The sequence below is a fragment of the Scleropages formosus genome, chromosome 21, assembly GCF_900964775.1.
Source record: "Scleropages formosus chromosome 21, fSclFor1.1, whole genome shotgun sequence".
Classification (NCBI taxonomy): Eukaryota; Metazoa; Chordata; class Actinopteri; order Osteoglossiformes; family Osteoglossidae; genus Scleropages; species Scleropages formosus.
Genome location: NC_041826.1, coordinates 1,759,008 through 1,771,160, shown reverse-complemented (window position 1 = coordinate 1,771,160; position 12,153 = coordinate 1,759,008). Strand labels below are relative to the sequence as shown.

General features: G+C 43.7%; 1 protein-coding gene across 2 annotated transcripts; it reads right to left on the bottom strand.

Moving 5' to 3' along the window:
- Positions 1 to 310: 310 nt before the first annotated feature.
- Positions 311 to 10,921, bottom strand: rnd3a (Rho family GTPase 3a). 2 transcript variants are annotated; one of them, XM_018764931.1, is made up of 5 exons: positions 10,589 to 10,921; positions 10,220 to 10,307; positions 4,547 to 4,656; positions 3,733 to 3,867; positions 316 to 2,724 (listed from the first exon to the last, which is right to left on the bottom strand). In XM_018764931.1, exons 1-5 carry the CDS (start codon positions 10,736 to 10,738, stop codon positions 2,476 to 2,478), a joined length of 732 nt encoding a protein of 243 aa, XP_018620447.1. In that variant the 5' UTR covers positions 10,739 to 10,921; the 3' UTR covers positions 316 to 2,475. The 2 variants fall into 2 exon arrangements, with proteins under 2 accessions (XP_018620448.1, XP_018620447.1); XM_018764932.1 differs by lacking the exon at positions 10,589 to 10,921 and having other exon boundaries at positions 311 to 2,724; positions 9,701 to 10,300.
- Positions 10,922 to 12,153: the final 1,232 nt, after the last annotated feature.

Sequence of the window (12,153 nt, the reverse complement as noted above, 5' to 3'; positions counted from 1 at the left end):
AGTGTGCTGAGACTTAAGGAGGCTCCACACACACCACAGCATTTCAGCAGCCTGGGGAGGTCAGCCAACCTCTCCATCTGCCACTGTGGGAATTGTCTGGAAGTATGATGATACCCTATAATAAAGAGAATAAGTACATGCCGTGTCTCATTGGGTCACTTAAAATCCCACAGAATGATTTCACGGCTACCTGCTTGGTAAGCAGGACAAATGGGAAATACCACAGATTAATTACAGTATACACATTGTGTACTTCTGCACTCCTTTCCAGTCCAATAGGAAACTTGGCCACACATCAAGTGTACCCAGAAATCCTTGGGGGCAGGAGATCTATTCCTGCAAACATTTGCTTCTGAAAAGACCCACTCTACAAACTATGAGCACAACCATAACTGTAGTTGTCCATTAGATGCTTCATAAAAGCCCAAGTTGTTTTGATACACCTTTCATGTCTGATCAGTCAAAATGCATGGAATGGAACATTACAATTCTATTTTTGGCAGCCTGAATGCAGGATACAAATTTCAGACAAAGCACATGTGATCACTGACCTCATTTTTTATATGCTTAATACAGAGTAATTTTGAATTCTCATTTGGGGGGGGAAAATGGTACTAGTGGACCTGATAAACAATAGGACCAGTCCAGTTTAGACCAAAAAGAGCAAAGAAAACAGGTTAACCCTCCCCCCAAGCTTGAAAATGCATTTCTGATGTAGTAAAGATCCAGGTACAGTACACAACTGGAGGAATTCAGCTCATTGCGCTGCCAGTCTGACCTGATGAGATGGGATTTATAGGGCAGTCAGTGGATCTGTTGATTATTCCAAAAACCATATTTTAAATTTTAAAATTCTGCTGATTTTAGTGTTAGGCCAATGGAGGTGCAGCCTTGAACTCCCAAGTTGTAGCCCTCTAACTGCATTAGTTGCCACTCTTCCACTCCTTGGTCTCTCCCAACATAAACCTTCAAAAAAGTACTCCTTAAATCAGAACTTGCATGGTGAAAATCATGTCAATCAAAAAACTAAGTTCTAAATTTAACTTAGCTAATATAGCATTTATTTCAAAGAAAAATATGCTTCAATAAATACTGCATAAACAAAGATGTAAAACATTAAAAAGATGATTTACATTTAACATTTCTATAAATTACAGGAAATTTGCCAGTTACGTAATACTGTTGACATCACACAATTGCAAAAGCAATTCTCCAGTGCGAGTAATACACTGGGATACAACAAAAACCAAAAGTAAACTCCATGTACACACTAACACTGAAAATTTTAGTACCCAGCACTTAAAAATTTAAGTCCAGAAGAAAAAGCTCAGAAAACCAGCACCATCACTAGAACCTTGAACCAGACAATGTCAGAAGACTTCATTGGTTTTTCCTTAGACCCCTTAATAAAGGACCACTATTGCATAGCTGAGAACTTCCTTGCAGAGGACAACAGTTTCTCAGACAGTAGAAAGCTGAGAGAGTGTGAGCTTTTTCACCCTGCTAGCTATGACACAGCTACTCTTATAGTAGCTTGTACTCTAGAGCACACATTTACAACTGAGAAAGACAAAAATCAAAACAAGCCACCAAAAACCCAAACACCCTGTATGTTATGATCAACACCCCTGAACAAGGCCCTACTGTCTGAGTTGCTGTTTGGTTACAGTATCTCAGGTGTTCAACACAAGCCTTTTCTTTGGCTTAATGGGCAGAATATGCTTTGAGGTTCTTAAAGACCATTATAAGAAACAGGACAACTAAATAGTTGAATGATGGTGTAGCAAAAGTAGCTGTATAAAAAACAATTCACTCCCAGTCCCCATGTTATAAGCTCATGGGGTGGTATTAGTCCTCTCCCCCTACAGTGGCAGGCTGTCACTGTCCTTCCATTACTCACCCATTTCCTTAAGGCTGAGAAACCAACCCAAGCATTTTATACACAGTTTAAAACATGAACATTGAATTTGATCAAATTTAAAAAAAAAAAAAAACAGGGGAGAATATGGGGGAACCTTTAGACTACCTCCCCATTTCATTTCCTGCAGAGGTTCCTATGGCCTTGACAGCTTCTTCCTAAACTGCTGATGAAATGACACTGATCTGATTTAAAAAGTGGTCAATAAGCAGCAATTGCTTCATTTAGGGATTGAAAAGGAAAATAAGCTGGCAGGACTAAACTAAATGACTGAGGTGCTAAAGATCAGGGAGCCTCACTACTGAGCACATCAGCCAGAGGGTCACTAGACTCCAGTTTTCACAACGCATGTGCACATTTACTGAACAGCACAGTGTTCTCCAGTCCAGGTTGTGTGCTGTGCATAAAACCTCAGCTCAGTATGACCTGAACTCAAAAGTACAAAGCATAAGGCCCTTGTACCCCTTGCTGCTCTGCATATTACAGGGGCTGGGTTGTTGCACCTTTCACTGTTCCTCACCACTTGCATCATGTCCATTAAACCAACCAAAAACCAGTCACATTACTGTGCAGCTTTTGGCTTTGTCCTTTCGTAGATCAGAAGACACAGTGGTAATATCAGGTCGCCCAGGCATATGAGAGATGCGCTTGGTGGTTCTGGTGGTCTTGCTGCGTTTAACATGCTTGCTGCCCTTGTTGACACAGGCCAGGGTGGCCACGTGAAAGATGTCCCGCACACTGTTTTCAGACTGTAGGGCTGAACACTCAATATAAGGTGCAGAAAGTTGCTTGGCCATGTTGGAGCCCTGGAAAAGAAATCCAGTAGTCAGTCAGTTATGGCTGTTAGATGTTCCCCAGTAGCTAAGTCAAGTGGGTTTGTCATTCCTCTATACAGCTTGTATAGAGTCAAACAAGATGTTTCTCTGGGACCATGGCGCAACACATCAGAACTCAGTCAAGCATGGTTCATGCCAACTGTAGCAAACAAAGTTATATACAGGAAATGTTACTAATTATCAACTAAGAATCCAAGCCCAGTTCAAGATAGATAGATCTATCTCAGGTCTCAAGGTAAGCAGTACAACCTTAAAGGTCCAGAACCCTTTATCTGCATCTAAAAAGGCCAGGTCTACATAGTAGCAGAGTCCAGCTCTGTAAGTGTATGGGTGCATAGACAAACACTGCTCTAAAAGTCCCAGGACAGCTGCAGTATTTTACAATTGCCTACATAAAATAGCAATTAGAGAAAAAACATAAGGTATGCAAGCTGCTTATGGCAATTCCTTCCAAACTATTTAATGCACATTATACTTTGAGCCATTTACAAAAATGTTCTTTATGAAGCAAAATAGGAGGAGGAAAAAGCCACTGGGAAACCAGGTGACTTCTCCAGTCCTTGGGCTCAGATTAAACTTGCTGACAAGGGAAAGTAATGTGCCAGAAACTCATTTCTCTACTAACCCTCACAGAGAGGTTTCAGCCTCATTGTTTTTACTAAAGCTCAACTCAAATCTAGGTCTGTTAAGAGTTCTGTATGCAAAATAAGGTTGAAAATAAGGCCAGAACCTGAAGTATTGTTGATAAAACAGCAAGGCATGAATTTTCAGTGCTGTGCATGAAGACTGATCAGAAAATACCATCTTTATAAGATTCTCATTCAATCTATCATAAAACATCAAAAGAAATCTCTATAAATAAGCTTTAGGTCTTTTGTGCAAGAATTTTTGCATCTGCAGAGGGTGAACTGAAACATGCAGCACGTTACTTGACACACAGCAAAGGAGGAAATATGGAATGAGTGTCACCATCCTTACCTGATCATATGACACTGGGGTCTGCCTGTGGCTAGACAGTTCAACTAGTGTGGAAAGGTCTGTGCGCAGGTCAGATTTGCAGCCCACCAGCAGCATCTTTGTGTTAGGACAGAACTCTTGAATCTCCCCCTTCCACTGTAGGAAGAAGAGTATTAATCCACATGGAACTGCATGCTGTGATTGTGAGGGTGATGCCTCAACTCTGGTCACAGGAAGTGCTGTGACAGAGCCCACTTCCTCCAGTCCCTCTTGTGCTCTTTGAGGGCTTCCTGTCAGACTTGTCAAGAATGAAAAATTGAACCTTCAAAGCTGAAACTAATCCCTGCAATTTCCTCCCAACAATGGGTGCTGTTACCCATGTTCAGTGTGTGGCTTGCAACTTATTTCTATCCTGTATCAGAAAACAAGTCTTTCAAATACTAGAAATGTCCAGGCCAGCTCACAACCCTGATTCTACCCCATATTTGTCCACTGGCCTAGTAAGTGGAAATGTCACGGTCAAAGATCAGCTAATGAGCACACTCATACACCATGTCTGGATTGCTCTGTGCGCTCAAGTCTGAGCTCACTTTCTGCCTGGCTACCCAAAGCCCATAAGTAGGCAGAGCATGACACCATTGTATGCATCTGTCTTCATCGTAGGAGCCCAGTCTTAGCTGGTCTGTTCTTGCCAGGACTCACTTGACCCCCAGGTACAAAAGCATGGTAGGCATCAATGAAAAACAGAAGACTTTCTGTTGAAAGTACTTTTTCTGGGGAGGGGAGTCTGCTTACAGAAAAAGCAGGGTAGTACAAAACACTAGAGGTCACTCACCTTTTTTAGCACACTGTCCAGTGTCTCTGGTCTACTGATGTCAAAGCAGATGAGGACAGCATCCGAGTCGGGGTAAGATAGAGGTCTGACATTGTCATAATATGGGGACCCTGCAAAATAGAATAGTGTCTGTTAAATATAGGATTTAAACAGAAACTCACCCACTTACAGGACAACCATATAAGGTAATGTCTCAGATCTGCAAATGATACTGTTGGCAAAACCACCAGTCTGAAGTGCTGCCTGTGGATGCATGCAAAAAAAAAAAAAAAACCCCCACACGCATTCTGGGGATTCCAGCTCTTGGGAGACTGCAGTCGTCCTGAGAAAATACAAGTGTCACAGCATACCAGCTGCTCTGTGCATTGGGAATCAGCCAAACGGAACACCGTGCAGCTAAACAAAGGGTACTCGGCCCCAAGCCCCTGAATGGCTCCATTTTCTGTAGTGTATGAGGTCTGGACAGATCTCTGCCAAGGCAGGACCAAGCCTGCTTCATTTGGTCAGAGGCAAGATACAAAAGTTGAAACCATCTAGAATTGGTGCTCTGCTGACAATGAAATCAGCAGCAGGTACAACATTTATTAAAAAAAAAAAAAAAAAGTGGCAGGTTTAACTCAAGTGGAATTGCCTTAAACAGCCATGGTCCTAATATGCAGGCCCAGGAATTTTGCTTGATATGTTAGGAATGACCCCAAGGAGGCCCTTTCACAGTAGTGAAAGGCACTAATCTGTCACACTACATATTAGAAGAATACCAAAGTTGTTCAAAAGCTTCACTTTCACATCTAGGGAAAACTAGAAACAAAATGTTACTAGGAAAAACACAAAGCCCAATACAATGACTCAACTGCAGGGGAAGAGGGTGAATATAGCAGAACGTTTCAAGTCCTGAGCTTACTGGGAGCTGCTTAAGTCTCCAAAACAAAAAAAAAAAGCCAAATCTTTTCCTAGTCTAAGAGATAGACAACTATGTGATAAATGAGTAACTTGATACCTCATGTCCACATATGAGATCAGGATCTTGATGGAAAGATTCTTGCCAAGCATGAATGTAAACAACAAAATCACTCAACCCTCCTTTGTGGTACCATGCCAAACAAAGTACAGCCAAGTATTACTAGGAAAAGATTCTCTGAGCAAGAATGGCATATACATCCTTCTAATGTGTGTATTGTATGAGCTTACAACAGTATGCAGAAAGATGTTTGGGCCACACACACACTTTCAGAACCGCTCGTCCCATACGGGGTCACGGAGAACCAGAGCCTACCCGGCAACACAGGGCGTAAGGCCAAAGGGGGAGGGGGACACACCCAGGACGGGACGCCAGTCCGCCGCAAGGCACCCCACGCAGGACTCGAACCCCAGACCCACCGGAGAGCAGGACTGTGGTCCAACCCACTGCGCCACCGCAATGTTTGGGCCAATGACTTAGAATTACATTTGCCAATTAAGTGATGCAATTTTCTTTACACTATTGTATCTGCATACCATTTAAACTCACATTCCAGGCCCTAAATCCACTGTTTATAATAAAAAAAAAAAAAAAAGTGGATCGGTTGGGTAGTGGGGGTATCAGTGCCACTGAAAATATGTATGTGACCTACTCTGAGGACACCATGTCTAAATAGCAATTAAGATTAACCCCATCAGGACCCAACCATATTATACTTTGTATAAATTGGATGCCAGCATAGAACAGTAGACTTCACTCAAAAAGCAACACATACCACCATTAACTGGACCTGCTCCATTTGTTCCAGCCTGCCCCCAAACACACCATTCATTCCCCCACCCCCATTCCAAGCATTCAAACTCCATGGGAAAAGCTCAGGTTCCCACTGAGAAATGGCAGCTTGCTGACACATCCTCGTTTCCCTCCCCACCATCTAACTGGAGGCTTGGCTGAAAACAGTCCACCATGCCTTCCACACCCCAGCTGGCTTGAGGGACAAGGACAGCTAAATCCAGAGTAAACACCTGCATGCCAAATGCTGAGCCAGGCCTGATTCATCTCATCCAGCATCAGTCCTAACATGCTTTAAAACTGCTGACCCTTGGGCATCTGTCAGTAGGTATGATTGAGGGCTCACTTAACCTGTGGAGTCTTAGAGATACTCCCACAGTGGCTCAGCAGTAATTTTTTTTCAGGGAGGGACTTGCACATTATATTATTGATTTGGTGGTGATAAATGGGTTCAAAATGGCCTTTCATTAAACTGGGCCACAAACCAATTTCAAGGCCAACTGGGACATTCATTTACCAAACCCTCAAGTACCAACTGTCTTACAAATTTCTATAACTTAATAGTTCTAAATTAAGGCAGATTTCTTGCCACAGTACCACTTTAACCCTAACCACAAGCTAGAGCAAACACCTTTCACTTGACACAAATCTCCAAATTTCAGAAACATAATGGCTCAGATAAAGAGCTCAGTGCTGGTTCTGCCTTTCTGTAAAGTTCTGCTATTAGAAAATACATCAAAAGCTACATCTTGGAGGTGCATTGGCTTCAGATCTTACATTTATTCATTTAGCAGAAGCTATTCTCCAGAGTGCTATACAACTCAGTACACAAAAGTGCATTTCACCAGACGGATGCAGACACGAGTCTACTTCGACACTGCTGTTTGCAGGCATACAAGTAGCTGCATATAGAACAGATAGTGACATGGAACACATTTTCACAAACCAAATACGTAGAGAAAGTTTATGGGCAGATGAGCAGAAAAGTGAGACTGATTCATTTTGAGAATCTTCTGAAATGTGGATTGAGAGATATTCAGCAGTTCTGAGTGAGGGAACTCAATGTAGCACACTGAAGCCAGAACCAAGAACCTCCAGGCTTTTGACTTTGAATTGCTTATGTGTGCCCTTCATCTGAGTGATAAGCAGCCCAGAACTGTTAGAGAATTGTATTTCTGGTCCTAACAAGTACACATGTGTGCACACCCACACACAAGTTGATCTCCCATGTGCTCAGTAAACATGCACTGTTCTGTTTAAAAGACTCATAACATAGTGATTTATATGGCAGTACAGAGAAACTGATGAGATGTAAAACACTAAGAAAAGCATCTGCTAAATGTAGATGAGAAAGGTGATTGCAGGGCGAAGCATCAGAGATACTGGGGGCCAGTGATCCATGGCCCTGGGTCAAAGGTAGGGACCATTTAGCTGTGTCTTGAGAAAGTTCAGGGTACACATGTTGAAAGACTGACTGACCATCCACAGGAGAGACAAGATGAGCAGAGCTCTTATTAGTCACTAAAGGAAGCAGGCTCATGTTCTTGCATACCAACTTGTGGGTGGGGCATAAACTACACAGCACAGACATGGCTTGCACATTATGATGCTAAATAGTTGAAACAAGCAGCAAACAGCATCAGTTGGACACTGTTGGGTCAGGAATTCCCAAAAATATACCCCCTCCCCAGCAGCATCATTTACAAATCTGCTTCAAAAGCCTGAAGCCATAGCTGTGCACTTGCAAGTCATACTAAAGCATTTATCACTTCCAGACTATTCCTATATGATTTCTGATTTAGTCATTAACCCCTGATCAATAGCCAAACTCATTAGCTTTTCTTTTACAGCTAATCAAAAGGATAAAGGTTAGTCTGTCACTCTGGAACACCCCTCCTTATTGGCACACCTTTGAACTGGAAGCATGTTTATCAAGACCACAGCTCTGAACCACACAGCTCTTTGCCTGCAGGCAGATGCATGTCAACCAGAGGCCAGGGTTTTTAATAAATATTAAAAAAAAAAGTTTAGCAGGGGGCAGCTAAACCATGAGGTCTGAAGGGAAAGTCTCCTGATGCTTTGCTGTAAGCTGCTGGCAAACACCCTCAGGAGGCTCAAGCCAGACATTCTATTAGTAGCAAAATGCTTCCTTATGGGCTGCATGAGAATTACCACAGAAACACATTTCCTAGTGTCTGAACAATGATATGCAAATTCAGGAAAAACCCAGACCATATTTGAATACCTAGCTGTAACCATACTTTTGACATCCCCAAATGGATATTTCAGAGATGCTCAAATTAATCTCATCTTCCAGGGACTGTTGTCAAATGTTTGAAGCAACATTACCACGCACACACACACACACACACACACACACACACACACACACAATTCTGAAGGAAATTAACACCAACAGCCACTGATTCGGCTTGTTTTCATCCCAATGGTCTTTACAAAAGACCATTCCCCACTATCCTGTACTAGGCTTTGGGAAGATTTATACACCTCCCAACAAGCACCTTCTTGACCTTTGAAGGATAAGCCGTGATCAACGCACTCAACCGCTGAACACAACTATCCCTACCTACCCCCCCACCCTTCAGACTCACTTGATTGGGAGGTAAAGACTGACATGTTGAACAAAAGCAGCAAAAGCCTCGGGAGGAGCAGCAGTTTGACTCCCAACAACCCATCAAGCTAGCAAATACTTCACACCTCTCCTGGGCAACCCCAGGAGAAACATTACATTTACATGCTGGGTTTATTAAATACCATGGTGTGCATGAAGCAAGTTCCTCTTAATGGGTGTTCCTTATCATGACATTGTTTGCAGAACCTTGGATATGCTTGAGGGGGCAACATGTGAGCAGAACCATTGTCAGCAACATGTCCATACCAGAGCTTCCCAGCACCTATGCCATGGTTGTGTATTGACTCAGCTTTCCTGGAGGCAGGAGCTGCACAGCCACGCCTGAACAGGCCACAGGAGCAACAACTTGTTGATACCTACACCTACTAATGCGGTTATTTCTTGCTTTTGCACACTGTCAGACTGCATCTCCAGTCTGGGTACTCTTTTCTTCCAGATTTTGTGTTATGCAGCTGAAGACAAGAGACTAGAATCATGGTAAGATGATTAAAACTCAAAGCTGCACGATGAGACATTTGCACTTCCATTTCAGGAGCAACCACATTCTTCCTAAGCTGTTCTCAGAGCTGTACATTAAAGATTTCCTCCTCACAGAGGAGTTTTTGTACAAACCGGCAGCCACCTGAGAAGGCAGAACCAGTAAAACAGAACTTTTCAGTTCTGCCCGTTTAAAAAATTAAAATTGCCGGTAGAACATAGTGACATTTTATTGGCATTTTCAGACTCGTTTCAAGCGTCCGTTGGTCACTACTTTTCCGAACGGTCGCTTCGCCGTGCGACCCTGGTGGGCGGGGCCTCAGCTTGCGGCGTCTCAAAAGTGTGACTCCAGCCAGCGTCGTTCCTCGCATTCCAGAGAAGAGACGTCACACTCCGCCGCCCAGCCTGCGCAGGACTTAAGACACTCCACTTCACAGGACTTGAGGAAATCCCCCTGGAGTCTGTGACGGCCGCGTAGCGGAGGGTAAATGTTTCCTCCCGAGGATCCACTGATTTTAAAAAAGTTCCGCGGGTGTCAAGGAAGCTCAAAAAAAGCGTTGAATGCAATATTTCAAGTAGAGGATCATCATGGGCCATGGGCTCCTGGGAACATCTCAAACTCACACTCTGCGCTTATCAATAGCCGCGTCACGCGTGTGAAGATTCTGGAAGTTTCCCGAAGTTTTTCGTTCAGCGCCCTAAAGGAGAAATCTTAACTTTTCCCGAGGACGTTATATTTCATTTGCACAACTCTGCATTGTGAATTCGCGCGCTGTCAGAGTTTGTGTCCTACCAGAGGTGTCCCACAGACTCAGCTCGATCCGCTGCGTGTCAATCTCGAAACTCGCCGTGTAGTTTTCGAACACCGTCGGGACGTAGTTCTGCACGGACACCAGAACAATATCATTAGTCTAGAGTACCATCGTAGCGGGGACACACACACACACACACACACACACACACACACACACACACACACACACACACACACACACACACACACACACACACACACACACACACACACACACACACACACACACACACACACACAACCCTTCTCCTCAGGTCGAAGTGAAGGACCCGAGCAAGTCCACGCGGAGAAACTCATCCACAATTACACACCCTTCTTCACACGACACACACATGCGGCGGTGCACACCTCGGGGAAGCAGTCCTTGGCGAACACGTGCAGCAGAGCAGTCTTGCCGCACTCGCTGTCTCCCACGACCACGATCTTACACTTGACGCTCTGAGTGGGGTCCATCCTGGCTTTCGGCGACGCCTTCTGGCTCGGTCTTCTTTCCTTCATTGATTTGTGTCTCCCCTGTGAATAGTCCTCGGAAGCAGTAGTGCAGAAATCGAGTTCCCACGGCGCGTATAGTCCACGCGGTCCGCTCACACACTCAGCACTGGTCAGACGTACACTCACTGTCTCTTCATACCAAACTGTTCTCCCTTGCCTTCATCCCCCCATTTATACCTTAGTCCTACGCCAATGGCTCCATCACATCCCTCCCCTTTCCCCACATGTCTGTACGAAGAGCGCCCTCATCGGCGAGCCGGAGCATCAACGGTCCTCTTACCTGTACGTTAGAGAGCTTTTCACACGCTCTGCAAGCCATGTTTCTGGTAATTACTTTTTTGTTTCCAAAATTAGGTTATTCGTTGTATTCTTTATTATCAACACTTTCACAATGCTGCAGCAGATGAATTTTGTTAACCTTTATCTGACACCATTGTCCAGTGTTAGATAAGCAACTTTACACTAATTTACTCATTTAAGACATATTAAAGGCACTGCAGCATAACTAGGGATTCAGACCAGGAGCCCTAAACCACTATCCTAGCCACAGCCCCTAATGGTTTGGGTGAATGTAGTTGGCTGTGCTGCACATCTTTCTGAAAGGAGTGGGTTAGACATCCACAGAATGGTACTGTGTGTTCACAATATTGACATTTATTCATTTAGCAGATGCTTTTCTCCAAAGTGACTTCCATCAAACTCTATGTAGCATTTATTCACTGAGGTGAGTTACACTGCTAGTACTGTACACTACTTACAATGCATCACTCATCCACACACAATGGGTGAACCTGAACAGTATGTGTTTGGACTGTGGGGGAAACCCACACAGACATGGGGAGAACATGCAAACTCTAGACAGACTGAGTAGAGTTTGAATCCATATCCTCTTGTACCACCCAGGCACTGTGAAACAGCACTACTTGCTGTGCCACCATGCCAGTCCAATATATCCAGAAACTTGTGGTTGACCCCTCCTGGAGGTGAACATTTACATTTATTAATTTTAACTGACACTTTTCCCCAAAGCAAGTTAGAATGGTTAAACTATTTACAATTATCTATCCATTTATAGAGCTGAGTAATTTTAGAGGAGCAACTTACAGTAGGTGCCTTGTTCAAGGGTACTACAGCTGGTGGTTAAATCTGAACCTGTAACCTTTGGGTTCAGAGCTCTAATCATTATGCTACTGGCTGTCTCTGTATGGATGTATAGAAATGCTTTAAAGGCCACTGGTTTGGTAGGGCCATAGGTGGACCTCTGAATCAAAGCAACCTTTGAATTCCAGCCAATGGTTGTCCTGTGGGAAGGAGAGAAAGGATTTGACTCAATTAGGTGTGGAATTACAAGATTAAGGAATTTCTGCTGCAGTTAGGTTGGTATTTGACAGACATGGAGGAGGTTAAAAAAACAGAAAATT

Excerpts from the sequence above, each read along its gene's own strand:
- rnd3a (XM_018764931.1), bottom strand. The coding sequence starts at position 10,738 with ATGAAGGAAAGAAGACCGAGCCAGAAGGCGTCGCCGAAAGCCAGGATG. Across the intron at positions 10,308-10,588 it reads CCAAGGACTGCTTCCCCGAG|AACTACGTCCCGACGGTGTT; the intron begins GTGTGCACCGCC and ends GTGTCCGTGCAG. Across the intron at positions 4,657-10,219 it reads GAGTCTGTGGGACACCTCTG|GGTCCCCATATTATGACAAT; the intron begins GTAGGACACAAA and ends TCTATTTTGCAG.